The sequence below is a fragment of the Grus americana genome, chromosome 1 (assembly GCF_028858705.1).
Source record: "Grus americana isolate bGruAme1 chromosome 1, bGruAme1.mat, whole genome shotgun sequence".
Classification (NCBI taxonomy): domain Eukaryota; kingdom Metazoa; phylum Chordata; class Aves; order Gruiformes; family Gruidae; genus Grus; species Grus americana.
Window position 1 is genome coordinate 211,486,935 of NC_072852.1, and position 24,027 is coordinate 211,510,961.

The following is a 24,027-nucleotide window of genomic DNA, read 5'->3' on the forward strand; positions in this document are numbered from 1 at the left end:
CACAGTCATCAACAACAATACAACAGTAATATTTTACAAATGAAAGTATAATGTAGATAGATACACTGACACAGAAACAGTCATTCTGGTACTCATAAAAGGGAGAATAAAAATAGAAAAAAGTACTGAAAGTAAAAAAGTTATGAATAGGTTTAAGGGAAACTTGTCAGCTGAGGTAGGCAGGATTGGAATTCTTTGGAGATTTTTTTTACCTCACAGCTGTGAGGCAAAAAAGCAAGGAACAATTTCAATTCCGTGTACAAAAATCTTCACAAATCTTGCTTGATTAAAAAAAGGAATCATCTTGTATTTTCCTGCACATCTTTGAGTCCAAAGACTCACACATCATTTGGGGAAAATACAAACATATGCACAACAGATTGCTCAAGAGGCAGCCAGCTCCAGATGGAAGACTGCAGCAACTTCCCAAAGCATGGCCACGGCCACAGAGAACTGCACTCACTGAGTTTGATTTAAAAGGGCAGTCAGTAGGCAGCACGAGCTCTTGTGCCCAAGAGGCTGATGAGAGCTCCAGACCAAAGACTTGAGTCAGCAGCTTTGATCCTTTACCTCAAGAGAAACTCTACAACAAAGTGCAGCTCATCAGCTCAGGATGAGGAGCTTTCTCCAGACTGGTGCACTGAACAAAGTGGAAGGAAGGGCCAAAACCCACCTCACTGCCTTCCACTCAAAATACACAGCACATTTCTTGGACTTTACCTTATATGTGCACATGTATCATGTGCTTATGTTGAGCTCTCAAAGATGACTTATCTTGGGGTAGGTTTTTTTTAACGTGCTTTTTTTTGTTTTGCAAGTCCATTTAAAATAAACCACTCTGCCACACATCTCCCCTGGGGAGGAAACAAAAAACAGCACAGCAGATGTTAGTTATTTTACAGATGTTAGTCTGCTTAATATACTCCTGGAAGTATTCAGGAACTGTGGCACTGTGTTAAGTACAAAGACAAAACAGGACATGTAGGCTAAAACCCACTTCCTTCTCAGCAGCATCTTAAGGTCATTAGTGACTACAGAGACAGGACAGCAAACCCAAAGCCTTTTCCAAAGACTAATTCACAGGATAGCTTCTAACAGAAAGCATTTAATGTCACTCAAGGTGGTAAATCAGCACCTAATGGTTTTACGCTTTTGAGTTTCTGGCAAGATTGCAAGTGTCTGAAAGCCTCTCTGTCACGCCTTGAATTTTGATCCTCTAGGCAATAGCTTTATTTTCCCAAACTGGGATATGCCATCTGAAATCAAGCCAGTTGTTTTACTAGCAAGAAGCCAGGGGATTTTAAGAGTCATGCCCCACTCTGCACACATTCATGGAGTTGTTTTGAGTGCTCATCCTGTCTGAATTATTTCCTGAGGACATAAAGATACAGGATAGTCTGAGGATATCCTCCTGCATGAACAGCAGTGTGGGCACTAGCCTCTTTGGGATTTCACCGATGTGTTTCTATTCCTGGTTTTACTCCTGACAGGCTGCGGGACTCCAGTCCAGTTAGCTGGCCCTAATAGTTTTGTTTCCTTTTTAAAATCTTTGCTTCCTCCATTTAAGCTGCGAGTTCATGAGGGCAGGGACTGCCTTGCCATCTTTGTACAGCATCATATTCAAGGGGCCCCAAATTTTATTACAAGTACTATTACATACAGTTAAATATTCAAGCTCATAAAAACCATTGCAGCAGTAGAGTACCACTAAAAGAAATATATACTCACACACTATTTATGTCTTCATAGCAGGGGACACACAGAACCAGAAATGGAAGCTAAATAAAAATCATTTTTTTTAAAAGTCTCCCTGACATTGTTCTTGCTGCTTTGTTTCCTCCTATTGCACATTTTTTTTGTGTATCGTAGCCTGCCAGGATTGAGGCTTCTTCTCATGAACAGATTCTCAGTTTGTCCCTGCTAATTTAGTGCAGAAAAGGAAGAAAAGAAAAAAAGACAAGAAAAATCAAGGTTAGCTGTGTTTTATCTTTTCCATTTTAAATGCAAGGAATGAGGTGTTTCCTTGCTTTCTAGGCTTTCTACTTGTGCAAGGGACAGCAGATACTGAATATTAGCATCAGTCTGTTGAAATGCATAATCATTTGATGCTCTGTGGAAGAGCAGGGAGATACAAACTGCACCTTCTTGCACCAGGCTTCATTAACCCATTAAGTTAAGTCCTACACAAATACTAAGAAAATTGGAAGAAATGGGACTGTCATTGTAATCTTCCACACTCCCCAAAATTCAGGTTTTGTTCACTAGATTTAATTTTATTTCCTTAATCCATCAACATTTAACAAAACATACAGACATAACAATATGCATGCTTTTTGCCTATTAATTGATTCCAACTTCTATTGGACTAGTGATGGTCTAGAACAACTGTTACCAGTTTTTCCTTGGCTGGTATTAGCTTTCAGCCAAACACAGTCCCCAAAACAAATGCGGGCTTAAGATCCTTGTAATGGAGGGATCCCTTCCATTGTGACTATGTCCTTGTGAACACACTGGCCTTTGACTACAATCATGCTTTGTGTATTTTACTGAAGCCTCTTTTATGCTGCAGAAACCACATCACCTGCTCTTTGGAGGTTGCAACTGTTGAAGGAAGTTTGCTTTTAGCACTCATTTATCACTTCAGTGATTAAAAAGCACTGACAAGGAAAGCCTCAGACAGGAACTCTTCCCCTGCCCTGAGTCACACAGTTTGGACAAGACACTTAAAAGAAAAACACCAAAGAACATTTAAACAGCTACAGGATATGCTGTAGGAAAGCACCAGGCTACTCAGGTCAGCCCTTGTTAGAAACAAACAGCTCTCAGTGTATGATGAAAGGTTATTTTTATGTTGGAAACCTGAGCAGCTAATGAGAACACAAACAAATTGGTTTCAACTTCCACAAACCATTAGTAGTTCTGTGCTGCAGCTGAACCTCCAGATCCTCCTCACCATGTAAGGATGAAGTCCATAGACACATTTAGGCTTTAACTACTGCAGCATAAAATCCTCCACCAGTATCCACAGTGAAGATACAATTCCTCATTACAGCTCTTCCAGTTGGAAGGATGGTCTGAGAGGTCCCATAGGCCCTCCCAAAATTTTCCACCCCAGACTAGATAGCAGCAAAGCTCCAGTACAAGGGAGAGAATGGGAGACCAAGGCAGGCGATGGCAGGAATCACTTCAATTAGCTTCACTGCTGATGCTCCTTAACCACGCTCTCCATTCCCCTGCCACTCCACTCTTCTCCAAGCAATGGAGAGGCTTGTCCTGCTGAAAGCAATCAACTGCACAAACTTATAACAAACTACTATGATGATAAACACACCCAATGATCACATCATTGACGCTTCCATTCAGGGCATTATTATCCTGGTGAAATTCTTCCACGGGAGAAGGGATGGGGCAAGGCATAGGGAACAAACATATCAAAGCTGTATTACCCAAAGTGCATTATTTCATACAGCTGAAAGAAGCATGAAGAAGATGCATTACAGCAGCAAAAACAAAGTTACCCCTATGAAAGTTAACAGTCAAAGGCCTGTATTTTTTTTCCATCTGCCTTCCAGATTGAATTACAAATCCACCACATTTGGAAGATGAAGAAAAAATTGTATATGAACCTTCAGTATGTCACAGATTAAGCAGTATAAAAATATTCCAGTCTTACTAATTGTTTCTTAAAGTTTTGACTGGGATTAATTGTTTAAACAAAATACTTTACAAAGTAAGTGTGATCTTCCCTGGTCAAAGTGTTTCTCATTTTAAATACTTCCTCAGCCTTTTTGTAAGCCAAGACATGGGGAAGAAAACTATTTCAGAATCAAGACAATGTTTTTATTTGATTAAATTAAATATTTAACACACCTCTACCCTATTCCCAAAAAGAGCTAGAATTTTACACTTTGCCAAATATTTTTAAAGGCTCAATTCAAGTTGCAATCATTTTACTTCTCAGATTCAGAGCTACATAGAAACGTGCTTCATTCTAGCATTCTCCCAGCCTTAGTTCAACCACTATTATTTGTTATTTTATTTTCTACAGCTAATTCCACACAAAACAGGGGATCCAAGGAAGAAGAGACAAACATAGTAAAAGCAAACAGGAAAACTGTCTTGTCATCCGTCCAGATATTCTTCTAATTAGACAAAGCACAGGCAAAATGGCAACAGCTCAGTGCAGGGATGGCTGTTTATTTATATTAAAAGGCACTGAATACATAAAGTCCAGTGCTAGGGATTTTACACGTGCCACTGTGGATCATTTATTTAATAGCCACCAATTCTGATAAGCATCTGAGAGGGAAGGGAGGACGAAAACTTCAGAAAACAAAGCACCAATTAGTCATGCAGCCCTTATGCAATAGCAAAAATACCACATAGCAACTGCTTCTCTGGCAAGCTTGCAACATATCTGAACACTGAAGAACAACTGTCTGCTTGCAGGGCTCCAAGACATTGGTAGACGGGATGATAGGGAGACCAGGAGCATTCAGGGAATTAACATCCACGGCTCCCTACAGGTGAGAAGTTTTTCTACAAATTGCTGTACTTTAAAGCAGAAGCATTCACATCTCTCATCACAACCATTACAAAGTTCTCATGTGGTCGAAAAGCTCTAGCAAACATATGGAAAAATGATGGGTCTGTATATCAGTGCAGGTAGCACCTAGAATTGATCTGGTCCACCAGTGCTTTTCTTCTCATAGCAAAGCAACAGTTTTCCCTTCTAAATAGAGGCTCTCATTTTTATCCAAAAAGATTTTTCTATTTCTGGGTTTTTTTCCACTTAAAACCAGGCAAGAACATTTTGTTATGAACTACCCTGTTCAGAACAGACTCTGAGCAACTCCAGACATTGCTAAAAGCTATTTGCCATCACCTTGTAGGACAGGAGCTCCTGCTTAGGAGTCAAGGGAACTCTACATTCCCCCCTGGTAGCAGGGACTTACAGGACTGAAAACGGTCCACTTGTAGGTAGCCAGTAATTCATCACTGTATAGGAAACACTACAGAAAAGCCAGGACTTCCAGAGCACCATGCGGTTCTGAACAGCTTTTTTTGAAGACTATTTTCAGGGAGCTGGGCAGTAAGAAAAAGCAAGCTGCTGCTTTGAGGCATAAATCAAACGTTTTGTTAGTGCTAGTTTTGCTTTCACCCACTTCCTCTAGTTCAGTCTGGCCTCAGTCCAGGCCCTGCTGAAGTCAAAGGGCCTGATGCCCATCACTTTCTGTTCCTGTTGTCTTGAAAGGAAGTTCCTGCATGGAAACTACCATCTAACCCTACCTCTGACTAGCTTTTTCATACTAAGTCCCTCTGTGGATGCTTTTAGAAAGGTTTTTTGCTTCACAATAAAAGAAAACTTCCTCCCATTGGAAGCAAAAGAAATTAACTAGTAATGAAAGGAGATGCACCAACAAGTGTGTCCATATCAGCAGACGGAGAAGCTAGTGCACATTTTCATAGCTCCCTGCATACTCACATCCCACACAGGCAGGGCTTTCAGTGAACCCTTCTCCTCTTCTGGAAAGAGAAACACTTCTCAATCTTACCTTATAAATACCTTCTCCAGATATTCTTCACCTAATGATTCTTCCTTTAAGCCCGACACAAGGGTAAGCTTGTACCTAAACTTTGTATCTTGGCTGTAGGAGTGAATAATGGAAAAAGCTGTTTTGTCAATTTGAAGATAGAAACAACTACCCAAAAGGATCAGAAGTTTTGTTCTTTGCTCACTGTATGCATTTAGAGAACAGCAACCACAGCACAAGTGAGAGTAATAATGCCACTTGGCAGTAGCACTACAACAGTGCTGACTAAGAAAATATTCCAGGGACACTAGGGCTGAACTAGTGCAGAGGAGACAGCAACTAAAAAATTAAAATAAAAAAGAAAATTATCCCCCTACACCACAGGCAAGGAGGACAGTATGTACTGACTGTGCTGAAAAGAAATGAAATTCCCATCCTTCTGCCCCTATCTAATTCTCTGAATTCTCATGCCTAGAAAACAAAGAAATTAACCATTTTGCAAGTATATGGAAGATAACCAAGTACAGCCTGGTTTTCCCCATTAAATTTCTTACAAAAACTTAACTGCTTTAGATATAAAATCTAAATATTCCAGAATGTATGAAATAAAGAAAATTAAGCTATTTCTTCAGTTTTTGAAGATTTAAAATGAAATAATCAAGGTGTAACCTCTAGCCTCTCACCAATTTGGCACACATTGCAAGTTATCTGCACAGTCTATGACAACTCGTGCTCATGATCTCCTCAAAGTCAGATGAAGAAATCAATATAGAACACATTAACATCAAATTCCATTTTGAACTTCATTTCCCTCCCTGTGTCCCAACTGAGCTCCCCCCCCCTCAAAAAGAATAAAAAGAAAGACGGCTAGGACTGATTCAATTGCTAGAAGCTCATGGGCAATTGGTACAAGTCAAAATAACTTCAATTAAGTTAACAGGATTTCTCATGCACATCTAGCTTGTAAACAGCTTGCTACTTCAGCCATATGCAGTTTTGTTTATTGCTTAGTCCTTTAGACTTTCTTTAATCAAGACAGTCTATCAGAAATCTTTCAGTGGCCTATTACTGCTTTTAACAATTAAAGCTAGTAAGATTTAAAAATACTTATTTTCAGAGAGAGCAGTGATCATTGATGCTTTTTGTAGTCTATTATTAACTGCTCACTTGAAGGAAGAGACTGCAGGTTGTGAGGAAATTAAGTGTTTCCTGCCTAATTTGAGAAGCTGATGTCTGCATTGTGACCCTCAGATAAGTAGTGCATAAAAATAAAAATTCACTGACAAGCTTTAACAAGTACTTCCCTGTTTTCCTGTCCACTGAATAAGAGCTATTGTTTCTCCTTATAGACCTGGCTTATAACTTAGAGCTCCTGTTTTAAATCACACTATGAAATCACAAAGTAAGAGCTGCCAACTACTCCCGTACTGCTTGATGAGTAAAACATACACACCAAGTGATTCAACTCAGAGACAAACATCAGCATCACTTCTTCTCTAACCACTGACATATCTTTTAATTGGTACCAAGGGGCTCTAAAAAACACTTTGTTTTTTTCCTTCACCAGAAGTTAAAAGTGCTATTAAAAGTGCTATTGTATTATGGTGCCAGACATGAAAAACAAACCCATCTTAACCATTCCCAACATCTGATACCAATCTGAGCCACAAGAAGATGCTGAAAAAGCTGCTAACCTCAATCTGTTTTAATATCTTAAAAGCAAGTTTTCAGCCCATGTTTGAGAATTACTTCATCAGCATTAATACAGTTTATAAAGCACTGTTGTATATACATTTTAGTGTCACTCATTTAAATATAACAGTGAAAATTTCAAAGACTAAAAAAATGCTGAATCAGATTACAGGTATCTTGTACTTACAAGAAGTAAGCTTCCAATTACAGAACAACTGATGCAACATTTAAGAGCAAACCTGCACCCTTAGTTTAGATTAAGATGATAAATTAAGACAGCATTGTCATCAGAAAGGTGATCCAATCTCTCCACCTCACTTTCCTTTACTCTGTTCATTCATGCAATGACCTGAGACTGAAGTTAAATTCTTTTTTGCTACAGTACTGATTTTCAGTGTGAACAGGAAAATTCTGGCTTCCTTTAAATTGACCCTTGCTGTAAAACAAAGAACCATGTCTGAAAAATATATCCTCACTTCTCCTTTGCAGTCCTTCTCAAATTCTCTTTTCTGGCTTCAAATTCGCATTCTAATTTTTGCATTTTCAATCAAGGCTTTCATTTTCTATGCCTCAGAACTTCAGTCTGTAACACAAAATAGGGTATTAAAGACACCTGATATAGCCAGAAAAGATCAAATCACATTACTTTTGAAACTTCATTACTTTGAAGCTTCAACATAGCTTCCTTTTACATACACACAATATGAAGTGCAGATGTGCTTCTTAGCACAGAGACTTGCATATGAATTTACTTAGCTATGAAATATTGACATACGTATGAAATCTAGGAAGTTATTAAAGGCAATCAGAACCCATCTTCTGAAAATGGTGACACAATGGACATGCATTAGTTCAAAAGACAATTTGATTGAAGGACCAGGCTCAGTCACTTGCTGAATGTAAGTTAATTTGTACTTGTTACATTGGTTCTTCAACAAATTCATAGCAGTTCACAAAGCAAGTGATGTGTTTACAAAGTGTGATTGGGGTGAAGGGCCTACTAGCACATTAAGTCTCACACAGCCATCAATTACAAAATTGAGTGAAGAGACACCACATCCACTCTCTTTTCTGAAAAAGGCAGTTTATCATTGAGAATCCTTGATATATCAGGAAATTTAAGGCATCATCCTCTGGGGCTATGGTTTTTGTAATACTGGTATGTGCACTGAAGACAGGAATGCAGAGGTGAAGACAAGGCTCCCCCAAGGAGCCTGCCCATCGTCCCCCCCCCCGAAAAGCTGCCTGACTCCAGACCCTCCCCACTACACTATAAGGTTATTTCTACTTGGGCAAAGAGAAGTAGATGGCTCTGACACCTCACAAAGTCTTTCCAATGAATTTGAATTGCGGTCACTGACACAGCTGCCTACAGTGGCGGTCTTCCTGCAGCTCAATAAATTCTTCACATCATTATCTCTGTAAAGTTGAGGTTTGGATGGATTAATTTAACACACAAATCACAAGCAACCTTTTAACAAGCAAGCTACCAAAGCAGAAGTGAGAATAGTCTTGCCTACAAAAGTCACACTAATACATCAGAGGAGCTATATAGATACAATTCGTTGATGTAAAGATGAGGGTGGTGGCAGCGTTTCTCCTTCAAGGGCCATCCACTAATCTAGGGCAGCATGAGGTACCTTTATACTGGGGTAATTTCACTTCTGCATTGGAGGAGTAAAGGGCTGGAAGGCATCAGTAACTTAGGAAGGGGAAAAAACCACACCCCCCAAGCCAAACTAGTAAAAGTTGTTGAGGACATACAGAGTCCAGTATGCAAGATCCTAGTCACTCTGACACAGGCATTGCTTGACCTATTTCTCATTATTCTAGACTTTAGCCCCATTGCCAGAGATGTCTGACAGTTAAAATGCTAAACAGGAAGAAGCTCAGTGTAAGTGAGTGTTAATCTGAACTCTGACCCTGTTACTTCTCCATTTTTATGAAAGCAGACTTAAATATCATTGCTTCTCAGTAAAGACACTAAACCCTCAAGCAACACTACAGGGCTATCAAGAGGGTCCAGTTAGAGATTGAAATCCCACATGGAAATTCTCACATTCTGAAATTCGCTTCCCCCAGTATGCTACATAAATGAATTGTTCACAGTGCTCAACAGGTACCTTTTTAAGCAACAGAATTAATACAAGAAAACTATTTAGACTTTTTAAAGTTTTCTTTTGTGGAAGTATTAAATATTTAAAGACTATTCAATATAAGCAGGTATAAGAAATGCTTCCTTTGTGACAGTGTAATATTTTGCCATATTATAAAATCACTTATATTGTATAATTTCATATAAATAATTTTAAGTGATGTTGAAAACCATCAAAAGGATAAACAAGAATCAAAACAGGAACTTTAGGTAAGTGGAAGGGCTCGGCAGCACGAACAGAAGGAGATGATTCATGCCGTAAGCAACTATAATATCAATAATTAACCTTCAGCAATCCTGAGAGGTGGCAAAGTATCACCACCTCTGTTTAATATGTTAATCATCGTATTTATGTTCCACTACAGAATCATAATGTAATTACAAATTCCCAGACAGCAGCACTCAGTGCGTGTTTCATAAGGGCTGAAGAGTTTGCCTATCAGTTCTGTATAATATGCTACTGATAAAAAGCAGTCTTAATGCCTTCCATGTGATTAGACCTCTTACACTAACCCAGCATTCAAACCTTTGATGAATAAAAAAATTGCATGAATACACACGTCTCCCACCATGTTCAGCAATACTAGTAAGCCTCTGGACAAGGAAAGCAAGGATTTCAAGGCCTGTGAATAGGACCCCTCTTTCCTGCAGCAGCCACTCTCAGCCAACACGAGTTTGCTTGAAGTATAATGGAACATGGAAAAGACTGAAAGGAGCAAGATGCAGCATCAACTTTACAACAGAATATTACTGGGACTCTTCTCCTGCCTTCTCTCAACATCTAGCTACCTCCCAAAATCCACAGATCTCAGGTGCACAGCAGCTCTGCTGCTTTGCTGGCAAATGAAGGGCACACTGCTGTCTCTGCTGATAGCCAAGGAGAATAACCAAGTGATACCACAACCCAGAGAAGGGATGAGGACAGAGGGGTAACAGCATGGTGACAAAGGGTGGCTCAGACCACGGCACAGAATTAGTATCACTGATACTATGACAGCAATGTGCAACAACAATTAGGTGTCACACTTAGAGTTACAACACTACCACAGGATTGATACCGTGGCCGACACCGACCACACGTTGCAGAAGGTATCTGCAGTATGTTACCAAAATAATCTTCAGGGCTATTACAGGAGTTAATGGAGGGACTCAGATCTCAGATCACTAAAACAGGCACATCAAACTTTCCCGTTTTGTTCATTCCATTCGAAGTTCACCTTCTACAAAGTTGAAACAGGAAACTTTGAATCTATGTATTATCCAAGATGCCTGTGAAGTAAATACCATCTCCTTCCCACCACTCCCTATGTGGACCAGGGCATGAAATTCAGATGCAGGCTACAAGCATCTAATCAAACCAAGAGAATACTAGAAAAGTGTCCTCTCCCCTTACTGTGCCTCCCAGTAAGGGAAGCCATTACCTCCCCTGCAAAAATCAGGTACAGCACAGGAAGATGCACACATTCCCTGACACATACAAAGAAACTGTTGACTGTTTTTGTGAAAACCTATGAACAAGTGGGTTTTCAAGTCTTCTGCAAGGGGACCACACCAGCACTCATAGCTAACACTATGGAGCCCTCTGTTCTGTCCATACACTATAGATTTGCCAACAAATTGCGAGAATTGGTGGAGCAGACAGGAAAACAAAGCTCAGGTTAGTAACAGAAGTCTGTTCCATATTTAAAACAAACAACGACAAAAAAAAAATAAAAATCCCACAACTGCTATTCGCAGATACCATCAGGGTACAACTCAGACCCCTGGCCCCTCTCTGCCAACAAGCTGTGCAGTATGCTTTGGCATAGACTTCGGCGTTGCGATACGGTGTATAGATACAACAGAGCAGACTACTTGTCACTTTAAATAGTTGCAACTTAACTGGAATATTCAAGACCTGGAACATTTTACCAGAGGGACCGAACATTCCAACACCCAGAAATCTGTAAAAGCACCCTGCTATCCGGTCTGCGGCTGAGGCGTATGACAGAAGAAAACACCCCTGAATCCCCACGGAAACTCCCTGCCTGAGTCCGACTCGGTCCCACCGGCTCGCCAGAGGCCGCACCGGCAGCGTCTGCGAGCCCCACAGCAGAGCGGAGCGGTCCCCCCCGGGCGGGTTTCCCCTCACCCCGGCCCGCAGCGGCTCTCCCCCAGCTCCCCCGGCCCAGCACCGCTCGGGAGCGACGCCCGCCCTTCTAAAAGCGGCCTCTTCAGTAAGCGGAGCCGCTCGGGCGCGGTGTGAGGGAAGGCGGGAGCCGCTGCCCCGGGCTCCTACCTGCTGCGTGAGGTAGCGCGTGAGGTAGGGGGCGGTTGGCGGCGCGGCACCCCGGCGGTGGCGAGGGGGGGCGGGCAGGGCGCCGGGCACGCCGAGCAGCAGGAGAAACAAGAGAAGCCGCAACATCGCCAAGAGGAGCGGAGGCCGCCCGCCGCCCCACCGCTTTATAGCGGCCCCGCTCCACCCGCCCGCGGGCTGCCCTGAGCCGGCCCCGCGGGGAGCGACGGGCGGTGGGACCCAGCGGAGGGGGCGGTGCCGCGCGGGCGTTCCGGCGCACGGCCGCTATGCAACCCAGCCCCAAAGGGGAGGGGTTATCACACGTGGAGGGGTGGGCACTAAGTAGCGAGACTTTTCGATTGGCTGAGGAGTTGAGGATGGCAGGCGTACGCTTTCGCGGTTGGCTGCGGCGACTTGGACAGGGGTTTCGGTCGCGCGGCGTCCTGCAAGAAGACAGCGATTGGCTGCTCGGAGCACGTGATCTTGCCCTCATCATCGCTAGGTGACGTATGAAGGACGTGTGAGAACGAGTCTGGCACCTTATTGGGCAAATGGGGCGGCTCTGCCTCCGCCTGCGTCACGATTGGGTGAGCGCCGCCTCCTCCCCGCCCCCAGCAACGTCCCCCAGCAATCCCCACTTCCGTCTTCCGGTCTCTTCTCAGAGCTGGGGCCGTTCCGGCTGTAGGCGGGTCATGGAGCCTCGCCGCGGGCGCCGCTTCCCCGGGGCTAGCGCTGAGGAGGCGGGGGCACGGCCGCGATAACCGCCTCTCGTGCGGGCCTGAGGGCAGCGAGGGGAGGTGCCGCCGCTGGGTGCCCCTTCCCTTGCCCGGGTGACAGCGCTTCACTGTTTCCCTTCAGCGCGGTCCCTGGGGCCGAGAGACGGGGAGTCGATCTGGTCACGGAGGATGACAGCGCTGCGATAGGCACATCGGTAAGAACGAGGGTACTTCAGTAACTGAAGCGTTTCCTGGGTGTTGAGCGAAGTTTAAAGCGCCCAGGACGAGCCACGGGGGTGGGGTGAAGCCAGGCGGCTTTGTCCGGCCTCCAGCATCCTTGTGCTGTGCTGTGCCCGCGGCCGGCCCGGCCTGGCAGCTCGCTGTCGGCCTCCGGGGGGGTATCGGGGTTGGAGTGAGAGGAGGCTGCTGGTTGAGGGGTAAAATTTGCAGTGTGAGACCTGTTACAGCTCTTCTGGTGTGTTTTGGTTTTTCCTTAGGGAGAATTTAAGGCAGTGAGCCCACCAGAGGGCACCAGGCACTGATGGAAAGAAATCTCGGTGAGACTTTGGTGCTTGGCACCTGGAGCGCCGTCTCATTCCTGGGCTAGGTTTGTTTTGTTTATTAAAAAAAATATAAAGTAAACCCAATCTATTTGTACTGTCCTTTTTTAACTTATGTCCAGATAATGAGTGCTGTATTTCTACCAAAGAGAAATAGAGGTGTCGATCTTGAATCTGTTTCCTCTAAAGGGAGCTCCTGCTAGAACCTATGTGAATATGTACCTGCTATGCTTTATCTGGAGAAGGCTCCAGGGACATCTTACAGCAGCTTTCCAGTACCGAAAGGGGCCTACAGGAGAGATGGAGAGGGACTGTTTACAGGGGCATGGAGTGATAGGACAAGGGGAATGGCTTTAAACTAAAAGAAGGTAGATTTAGGTTAGATGTTAGGAAGAAATTCTTCCCTGCGAGGGTGGTGAGGCACTGGAACAGGTTGCCCACAGAGGTTGTGGATGCCCCCTCCCTGGCAGTGTTCAAGGCCAGGTTGGATGGGGCTTTGGGCAACCTGGTCTAGTGGAGGGTGTCCCTGCCCATGGCAGGGGGGTTGGAACTAGATGATCCTTGAGGTCCCTTCCAACCCAAACCATTCTATGATTCTGTGATCTCTTATACTTCAGTGAAATACTTGAGATACTTGCTGTGTTTCCCAGAGCGTGTGGTTGGTTTTGTTTTTTTCATTTCATTAAAAACTGCAGATAACAGTATATTTTGTTTATATAGTTGAAAACCAGTTGGCAAGTGGAAACCTGTTGGTTTCTCCAAGTCCACCTTCTTCAACAGTAACAAAATCAGGCTCTGTTATTACTTCTTTTCTGTATATCGGTATGGTTTACTTGCACTATTTACTGAAAGCTTGTACTGTAACTAAAGCAAAATAGTGCCCTTTTGGCAAGAATCAAAAGCGTGCACCATTTAATGTATTGGGTCAAATGAGTCTGTTAATACATATTCTGGTGAGACATTTTTTCATTTTGGTTATCCCTCCAGTAAAGTTTTTACCTTTTCCTGCCTTTGTTTTCCTGGCCTTTCTGGCATATTTGGATATCTGATTATTTATTTATTTTTTGCCTCCAAACTGCTCAGAGTAACGAATTTATTAACTCACATTTTTCTAGTACTCATGTTACAGATCTTGTTTCTACCAGAGTGCAGAGAATGGGCAAAGAGAAAACCTGTGACTTGAACTCACAAACAAAACATCACTGTTGATTATTGAATGGCTTTTAACGTGTAAAAGCTGTACTTGAGTCTCTTTTATCTCCTTGGCCTTCTACCTCCCCGAGGGATTTAGGGGATGAAGATCTGAAATTCACTTCCTATTCTTAGTTTATTCCACAGCTTACATTGAAAAGAGATGAATGTTTAGCTATTACTGTGACAAAAGTGCTTTTGCAAAAAGGATTTATAAGGCCTCCTTTAATTCAGTAGAAAACCTTTTGGTAAATTAAGTTGGAACTCTGTGATTTGAGATATTTTAGAGTATTTTTGTCTACACATTTCTAGCATCAGCTGAGGAAAAAAAGTTAAATTTCTAAAATAAGAGTTTCCTAAAAATTCATATTTTGGATATTATAGTGGTAATAAAGGCAAGGTAATTCTGCAGGAAAATTATACTGAATAAAAAATAAATATATATTTATTTAAATATTTAGTTCAGCATTTATTTGTCAGTTCCGTATGTCCCCTTTGTTGAAACCAGTTGTAAATATTGCAGAGTTGTTCCTTTGACTCAAAGGGCATGAACGCAGTCACAATTGCAAGTGCTTTTGAGATTTTTCTAGGTATCTCCTCCTTTCAAATTTATTGGTATGGAAGGTCTTTGCAGAATTACAAGTGTAGAATCATTTCTATTTTTAACCCCACGTTGTGACTTCATTTTAAATTAAGGAAAAAAATAAGAAACAGATTTGCTGCAGTGCTGTGCAGTTCTAATAATGATTCCCTAAATACAAGTGGGAATTTGCATGATTTATCTGCAGTGGTGTGCAAGTGTCATGAACACTTGCTTCTTATTACATATCTTTATGGTTTTTTGTCTTTTTAAAGGGTCAGTTAAGGTTAATAATAGATGTTGCCTCAGTTGGGCTACCATTTTCAAACAGAGATCATCGTTTCCTGGGGGCTGCCTTTCAAAATGTTCAAACAACCCAACTAAAAGCAGTTAATATTAACGTCTCATAAAATGAGAACTCTTTGAACCATTTTGACTTACCAGTTTCAGGTGATGCTGTGAGCACATGAATAGTGTGAGAGGATTCTTGGCTGCCTCTGTAATTTCCATCCAGAACTCCTGCTTCGTCTATCCTGCCTGTCAAAAATGCTTTTCTAGGCTGATACTGGATTCTAGGAGGTAAGTCCTGTTTTGGGGATTATTAACGGTAACCGTCAGGGGCCTTGGGAATCTCTGTGAGCTGAACACAAGTTTAAACAAATTGGTGAAAATCCATCCATCGTAGAAGTAAATGCTAATTTCAGGTATTTATTTTACTTATCACTATTTAGATCTCTTTGTATTCCACTAGTAGCTTGGAGGTCATAATGGATCAAGAGTTCTGTTGCATTCAGTGCCACGCAGTACCGACGGACAGTTTAGCAGAATAAATGATGTGTGTTAATAGCTTCCAACTACATCCCCTGCTGTCCAGTTCTTCAGTGCTGTTCCTAAACTGGAGAGCATTGATTGAAAGCCACTTCAAATCAAGTCTTAATTTTTAAAAATTTATTCTCATTTTATATGTGCAATGCATCAGGTATGACTCTTCCACTTACTGTGTGTCCAGAAATGTACGAGCTTTCCTGTTTAATCCCACTGTTAAGTGAAATCTGTGACACACAGAAGAACAGTAAGTTGGTGAATGTCAGCACTAAATGGAAGAAGCTGACTTTGCAAACCACAAATATCTATTGTTTCAAATGCTGAATTAAAAGATAACGGTGCTGTTTCCTGATGATTTTTTTAAATCTAGATACTATGCTAAACCTACAGGAAGAAAAATCCCAAACCAGAATGAAATGCAAAAAAGGGAGTGCAGGGAATTCAAAATGACTCCTCAACAGATCATGTCTCTCTCCAACTTCACAACAGGCTAGCACTTAATAAATCAGTAAAAGAAGCCAGAGGGATTCTGACATGATACAGACCCCTTGCTGAGCCTGTGGTAAGATTAATGCCTCAAGGAGTAAAGAATAAGAAAGAATCTTATAGTGTGTAATGGAGTATTGATACATTGTAGTAGTAATACTTACAGCTGTAGATAAGTTCTTGCCTCAGCAGTGATTAACAGAAATTGACATATTCAATCTTTTTTATCTTTTTACTGTTTTCTGTCAGGTTTAATTGTCTAAAATGTGGCTGCACAGGTGAAGCTAAAGATGCAAACTACAGATATAGATTGTCCCTAAAGATTGCTGACACTGATGATTTGTTTAACATTACCGTATTTGGAAGTTGCTTAGATCCATTCTTTGGGGTCACCGCAGAAAATCTGCAGAGGTGAGGAATGGATTGTTTCTAACTATATAGCTGCTGCTTTTTCTTCAGCCTAAAAAATTTGAGATGAGCTTGGATGGTGGGGGGACGAGTGGGAAGAAGCTGGTAAAGTGCTCCCTTGCAGCATTTCCTTGGTGCTGTCATCTTGAGAAAATTCTGAAGTTTGGGTTCTTCCTGAAATCTTGAAATTTTGAGATAGATTACTTCTATGTAAGGGATCCTCCACTTGTCTGTTGAAGGCAGCTACCACCTGCTAAGTGAGCTTCAGGGTTTGGTTCATTGGGCTGCTTCCTTGCATCCTTCTTCCTTTATTTAAGATGATTGAATTTTCTTGGTCTAATGGCAGATTACTAAGTAAGCTGGCTTTTCCAGAGATTTAGACATAATTTTTTCCTCAAGATTTTAGAAGAGTCTTAAGATAAAGATAGAGCCTCTATTGTTTGGGTTTGGGTTTTGGGTTTTTTTACAGTTTGGATTTGGAAAAAAAAAAAAAAGCATGCACCTTATGACTGGTCTTTAATATAACCAGATTTTTCTTGAGTAAGGAGGGATTTCTAAGAAAGCCTGTTAATCCTCACAGCCTCACCACCTACTTTATAAGTTTCAGACTTTCTGATATGTGAAAATGCTGGGATGGGATATTCAGATACATTCACTGCTTGTTTCTCTATTTTATTTTCCAGTGCTTTGTGTTATCACTGGGTCAAAGATGAACACTTAAAATCCCATATAGCAGCATTAATAACATTCTCAAGGCAGGTATTCTACACTAGACTGCTGTACTACTGTCAACTGTGAAAACAGAGTTATTTACATGTCTTAATATGGATGCTGCTGTTGCTGTAAAGATGCAGGCAGAAAGGATGTGTAAGCAGTAGCAGCATACTGACAGCATCATACAGTCATTGTGTTGATACAAAAATCACAGCCACATAGGGAACACCCAAAAGTTGTGTGTATATTAAACCTATTCAAAGTAGTTGTTTTGTTTACTTCTGTTTCCCTAACAAAAAGTGAAGTAATTGAATTTATAGGTTCATGGTTTCCTGTTTTCATTCTATGTTTAGTTTAAGCTACCACAGCATCTTCTCTTTAGCACCTGCCCTACCTATGCTACAGCTAAAATGCTATGTAAGGCTTCCTCTGTTGGTGCAATACTTCTATATGTTTTTACTCAAGGTGTATTCAAGACTTCAATCATCTGTCAGGAGAAACAAACCCAGATGCATCTCCAGGAGTGTTAGTTCAAGCAGTGGAAACCTGTTTCATCGGAAAAAGATTTATATTTGGAGTGAAGGTAACTTTTAATCCATATTACTGTCTTATAATGAATAGGTTGTAGCCAGTTGGGGGCGTAGACTGAGTTGTTAAAGCATCATGTACAACATCTTTTGGGAACTGGAGAAAATTTAGGGCTAGGACATGGGAAGGATTCTGCTCCTCTTCCCCCATACTCCTGTGTTATTTTAAATGAGTCAGATCCAGAAGTCATCTTGAATGCCAGTAGTCAGCTCGACAGCTTGTCAGGGCTGCTTTTCAGAGAGCCTGAGCAGTGCCAGCTCCTGTGCATATCAGTAACAGCTTGGAGTCTGTAAAAAACCATGTACAATTCAAGCAAGAAACAGGCTGTCTCTTCAAACACTGCCCTACCTTTCCCATGCTGCAGAGTGTCTTGGTGTCTGAAATGTAAGAAGAAACACATCTCCTTGCAACATTTTGATATTTCTGGATTTAAGAGCATGTTTAAAAATGTTGATAAAAGTACAGTTGTTCAACATATGCATCTGTGGCTCTTTTATGAGTTTAACAGACTCTGAAATATTAGTTCTTAGTAATATTTCCATAGAAACAGTCTTCTAAGTTCTCCTCAAGCAGTGCTTTTGTGAGTCATTCATATTATGAAGTCTGTGACCTAAGTCCTACCTGGCAGGTGGTTTTCCTCACCCACAGATACCATGAGGTTTCTATCTGAGATTTTCCTAATGCACAGCATCTTAAGTAAGTGGAAGTTGGAGGACTTCATGAATTAACTTTACTGAACTGGAACTATTCACCAGGTCTCTAGGTCTGATGTCTTTACAAATACAAGTAATCCTACATATCAACGGCCTTGTTGCTGCTCCTGCACACACAAGGACTGAACGCACATTCAAAGACCATTTCTTCAGCCTTTAGCTGTAGACATTTCTGTGTAGTTGTGTTCAGCTACGCATACAGTTGCAGTGTCCCAAATAAAACTCAGAATCAACATAACATACTTTTTTAAAGTCTTACTTAGAAGGGTATTTTCCTTGGCTAACAGCCTTCAGCTTCAACTTTTGCATAGACTCAGGGAATAGGAGGGTTGTTGAATTTGAAGACAGCCATATTTGCTTTTTGGCCTCTCTGGCATTGCCAGCCCTTGGTGGGGGGGTGAAAAGGGTTTATTCACTTCTCAAAACATTAATTCTGTCTGCTTCTAATGTCATTTTTCACCTGTAATTTCTGTGTAGAGAGAAGCAGAAAGAATTGTAGCTGAAGCTCCTTTGAAACACTGCTCTGCAAATAAATGTGAGAAGGTAAAGGTTGTAGCTTATAGCAGTCTTCCAGTACTGAAGGGGCCTACAGGAAAGCTGGAGAGGGACTGTTTACAAGGGCATGGAGCAATAGGACAAGGGGTAATGGCTTTAAGCTGAAGGAGGGTAGATTTAGGTTAGATATAAGGAAGAAATTATTTACTATGAAGGTGGTGAGGCACTGGAACAGGTTGCCCAGAGTTGTGAAGTTGTGGATGCCCCATCCTTGGAATTGTTGAAGACCAGGCTGGATGGGGCTTTGGGCAACCTGGTCTAGTGGAGGGCATCCCTGCCCATGGCAGGGGGGTTGGAACTAGATTATATTTAAGGTTGCTTCCAATCCAAACTGTTCTATGATTCTATTTCCCTTTCAGAGGTAGCTCATAGAAAATGCCATGCTGGCTTTGATAGCTGACCTGCCAAGTCGGGTGTCTGGTTCCAGAGTGCTTTGTTTCAAGTACTGCCCAGTGACTCCTAGATAAAAGCAAAGCACTCGCCTTAGGCAGCTAGCCATTTGCACAGAACTGCGCTGGAGGAAGCCCGGAAGCACCCAGTTCCCTAAAGGGAGGAAGAAATTTTCTGTGAAGTCCCTTCTTAGAATTCTTGGTTGTTTTTCCAGCTCCAAAACTCAGCGTAATTGCAACAAGCAAAGAACCTCTCACTGTGATGCCCTTTATAGCCCTTGCCAATGTTTATTTCCCAGGGAGTTCTGCTTTGTGTGACAGACTGTTTTGTATTCTCTTCCCTGCAGATCCTGACACAAAGCAAGACCTAAATTTAAGCCTGACTTACAAGACATGCGTTAATTTTAAATTTTTTTCTGTGACAAAATAAAGCATCGTACTAAGTTGTTTTTTTTTCTTTACCCCTCCAGCGTTGCACATGTGAAGATGGAGGGTGTTCTGCTGCCAGCAGCATCTTGCAAAACTGTTCCAGAATTAATAGAAGTACAAAAAACCTTACAGCTTGCCAGATCTTCCTGCCAAACGCTGCTGTTACTGGCTTTACTGTTATCAGCTACTTCCATCAGCTCCAGCAGTCAGCAAAATTCAGGAGCTTTAATAACAGCTCATACTTACCTGATGCATCTTCAGCTCCAATAGATGAACCTGTCAGTGAGCTCAGCAGCTTGTCTAGCCTGAGCAGAAACTCCTGGTTTGTTCAGTCTGGTGGCAGAGAAAGTTTGTTAGGGTCCTGGCAGCAGTCCTTCAGCCTGACTTCATCTGTTGCTTGGGTAACAGCGGAAGACTTTCCCACTCTGGAAGTGGGAAAGCTGGTGAGTGAACAGCATGAAGAAGAGGGGAGGCCTGGCTCTGCAGAATCGTGCAGTGTAAGCCTCAACAATCAAACTCTTTGGGATTCACAGTTTCACAGCTCTTCTCTGAAGGAAGGGGATAAAGAGGAGGATAATGAATTGAGTTCACAGCTTAGTCGCACTGACAGTATCTCTGCAACTGATAAATTAGAGAGAGCATCCTCTTCAAAGACTAAGTGTTCACATGGAAACAGTTCCAGGTTGTTACAACATCCCTTGGAATTTGGGGTAAAAAGCATTTACCCAAAGACTAATAGAAATTATTCTAATCCAGAAAAATCTCACAACTCCCATTTTTACAAGGGAGATGCATCAGCTTCTCATCATGTAAGTGTACCTGGGGGGTCTGAGACGGACTCTGTGCTTTGGGATGAGCTCCCATTCTCAGAAAGCCTAAATGAATTTTTAGCCCGAATAGAAAATGGCAAGAGCATTGTAACATCACCCAGCCTTGACGCAGGCAAACAGGCCCTTCTTGAAAGTAGCAAGTTAGGTGTAAATCTTAACAAACCGTATCTGAGGCAAACTCTAGTAGCTGGCGATTTGCCTGAAGCGAGCGTCTCGGGGAGATTCTTGTCACTAGCAGAGAATGATATTCGGGAGAACATAGTGTTTACTTGTCTTCAGTTGAATGCAAATTGTCCGAGTGATGAGGTGTCACCATGTGAGTCTTCCTCTAGTGTTTTATCTTTAACCGACAAGGAATGTGGAGCATCTTTCTTTATACCTAGCCCTCGTCTGCCTATTCTGTCACCGTCCTTTCCAGTTACATCAGAGCCTTCTGTTTCCCAGAGCAGATGTGTGCAGTCCAAAGAAGTAAATACAGACATTTCAAAGTCAGCTTGGTCTTTTATTAGTCTGCGGTGTACTGCTGAACGTGGAGAAACCTCCTGTTTAAAACGGAGCAAGGCAGCTACCTGTGTGCGTTCTGCACAGGATAGCTGTTTAGCTGGTTGTGAAAACAAAGAAAATTATTCTTCTACACCAAACCAAAGAACAGATATTACATTCAAAGGGGCATGGGACTCTGATCCAGTAACTCGCAACAATACAAGAAGGATATATAAAGGAGAATTAAAACCATTGACAGAACTGCAAGAAAATACCTTCAAAAGTGTTAATAGGAGAGAGACACTGTGGAACAAGAGCTTCCCTGAAGGCAGCTACAATGCTTCTGCTGATCTCTTTGATCCAAGTGCAAGAGAGGTAGAAAAAACTGTAGAATTCTTAAATAAATCATGTAATTCTTTAATAGAGGAAGATACTTTGACAGAAAAGATCACAGCTCCTGAATCGGTGCTTTATCCTGGAGATGTTCCCTGTAACAATTCAAAACTGAGCTCATCCTTACATAGGTCCCCTCCTGCCTTTTGTAAGCATAGTACACCCAGTACACCAGTAACTTACTCCTTTTGTGATTCAGAATGCAATTCAGTTAGCACTCAAGACTTTGTTCCTTATTCACAGTCGACTCCTATGACAAAACCTCTCCAGAAACTGTGGCCTGTTGGGGAAAGAAGCTCTTTTATTACTGTCTTCACCCCTAAAAATCCCACTAAAATCCATTCCAAATGCAAGAGATCCAGGTCTTCCTTTCAAAACACTCTGTTGCAGCAGCTTACTGGCAGGTTAGTGAAACGCAAAAGGCCAAGTAACAGGGAAGACAAAGGAAGTAATAGCCCTGTTTCACAGCACAGCCAACTGCCTGCTGACTTTGAGGAGTGGATCCCTCCATCTGCAAACAAAAGGTTGAAACCAGCTATATCTTCAAACTTAAAAACAGTTAGCTGGGCTACTGACTTGCAATCGAGCTGTGGGCACGCAGGCAGGAACCCCGTTTCTGAAAGCAAAGAGATCAGTGAAAATTATGTATGCTCCAGAAATGAGAGATTAAGCTCTGGTAATACAGCCAGGATACTAACAACACCTGTATCTGCAGATGTCACCAAGGCCTTGTTTTTAAATGATACAGTCCTGGAAACTTGTTCCCCTTCAGAAGGCAAGAATCTCCTCTCAAGTGCAAATTATTCAGGGGGTATATTGGAAGGGGCAACAGGCTGGTCTCCTGAGTTGTTCTTCCAAGCACGGAGCCCTTTTTCCAATAGGCCAAAATACTAAAGAAAGCTATTTCTGTGCTCTGTTCTTTTTAATTATATTTTAAGACTTTTGGGAAGGAGCCAGTAAAAGAGAAGAGCTATCTAACAGTTGTTTATTCACCTGTGGACATATGTCTTCCAAAGATGAGTTCTGTTTATTCACAGGTCTTTGTACCACGGCGGGGGGTGGGGGGGGAACAGAGTTTGCAGTTACTATATTTTATTGTAAATTAACTCTAGAATGTGCAATAAAAACTTATGTAAATGTGTGAGTATTTAATAGATGTCACTTTACCAAGTACAGGTAGGTGAGATGTTTCAGTGTCAGAGCTGTCTTTTCACCACAAAGAGAGCCCTGCAGTCCATGTCCACTCCAGATTCTGACCTGATGACTCTGTGGAGAAGTGCTGAGTTTTCATCAAAGAATTTCAAAGACCATGTAGGACCCTTGTATGTGAGCCCACTTGGGATGGAGCGAGCAGAGTGGAGTTGGGTAGAGGGGACCATCCTGAGAGGCTGGTAGCAAGCTCCCAGTTTTCCTGTAGGCTTTTCCAAGTTAAAGACTTGGAAATATGCTAGTGGCAGATTCCTGGCAGCGTTTTTCCTCTTCCTCGCTTCAGGGTCTTCCGCATCCCCCACCCAGAACAGCTGCACTTCAAGTCATTGAACACAGAAATCTTGGAGCTGCTGCTGCAAGCTTGTGGGTCAGGTCCTGCAGGAGGACGTGGGAACAGGATGCGATGGCACGGGATCTCATCAGCCTGAAAATGCTGACTTGTAGAACTAGAAGCAGGTCTCAAATTTTGTGCTGTGATTTTTTTTTTTTTTTTTAAGATACAGAATGAGTATGCACCATTTACATTGTGACTGGTGACAGACTTGACCTGGTTCGTTCCCTGCTACAAGATCGACATTCTACCTTTCTGTGTTTGAGGCCTCGCTTTATTTCTAATGCACCTACTTGAGCCTGAGACTTGGTGTTTGTTCAAAAGAATTTTGAGTCACTAGATCCAAGGAACAAACTTACCAATACTGATAACTAAAGCACTTTTGGGTTATAAAGACACCACCTCTGCCTTAGGGAATCTGAGGGGCAGAAGTTGCTGGAGATTAGAAGAGTATTGTGGGATTGGATCATTTTGTGCTTATCTTGTTCCTGTGCATTTTACTTACTACCTGTTGTTGGTCACTGTTGGAGCTGGGGCTGGAAGGGGCTTCGTGTGTGACCCTGAAAGGGTTCTCTTTCTCTGACCTTTTGTTCGCTTGGTCTCACGATAGGTACCTCGCTGGGGCGTGCGCACAAATGGGGTTTTAAGGCAGGACCTGCCAAAGACAGCCAGTGGAAACTGTGTTTGGGATGGATGAAAAAAAGTAGACCTCTGGAATTTGAGCTGGAATCTTTGTGTGCCTTCATATCTCTTCTATAAAATAAATCTGTACCTGCTGTTCATTTTCAGGACACTCAGGGAACTATGAGGGCAATAAGTCACCACCTTGTCCTTTATCCACTATTTTTAGCATGGATCACCTTTATATAACATACAGGTAAACCTTTTCAGTTTCTCAGTCTCTACCCTAAATTCTGTACCTTCTAATCAAATGTATTTCTCATTGAGGGATGGGAGGGAGAAGAGTATTT

At 42.0% G+C, this 24,027-nt stretch overlaps 2 protein-coding genes across 4 annotated transcripts in view; one reads left to right on the forward strand and one right to left on the reverse strand.

Annotated features, from left to right (window-relative positions):
- PRCP (prolylcarboxypeptidase) overlaps positions 1-11,923 on the reverse strand; it is a 31,382-nt gene extending 19,459 nt beyond the window's left edge. Inside the window, exon 1 of one of the 2 annotated variants that reach the window (XM_054844149.1) lies at positions 11,660-11,923. In XM_054844149.1, the coding sequence (XP_054700124.1) occupies positions 11,660-11,785 (126 nt within the window). In that variant the 5' untranslated portion in view covers positions 11,786-11,923. Of the gene's footprint in view, positions 1-1,728; positions 1,860-11,659 lie in introns of those variants that run through there. The other variant, XM_054844157.1, reaches the window with a different exon arrangement.
- A 385-nt stretch (positions 11,924-12,308) lies between these two features.
- On the forward strand, positions 12,309-22,653 carry DDIAS (DNA damage induced apoptosis suppressor). 2 transcript variants are annotated; one of them, XM_054802142.1, is made up of 7 exons: positions 12,320-12,587; positions 12,870-12,979; positions 15,148-15,282; positions 16,264-16,425; positions 17,602-17,719; positions 18,915-18,980; positions 19,852-22,653. In XM_054802142.1, exons 3-7 carry the CDS (start codon positions 15,170-15,172, stop codon positions 22,408-22,410), a joined length of 3,018 nt encoding a protein of 1,005 aa, XP_054658117.1. In that variant the 5' UTR covers positions 12,320-12,587; positions 12,870-12,979; positions 15,148-15,169; the 3' UTR covers positions 22,411-22,653. The 2 variants fall into 2 exon arrangements, with proteins under 2 accessions (XP_054658126.1, XP_054658117.1); XM_054802151.1 differs by lacking the exon at positions 18,915-18,980 and having other exon boundaries at positions 12,309-12,587.
- Positions 22,654-24,027: the final 1,374 nt, after the last annotated feature.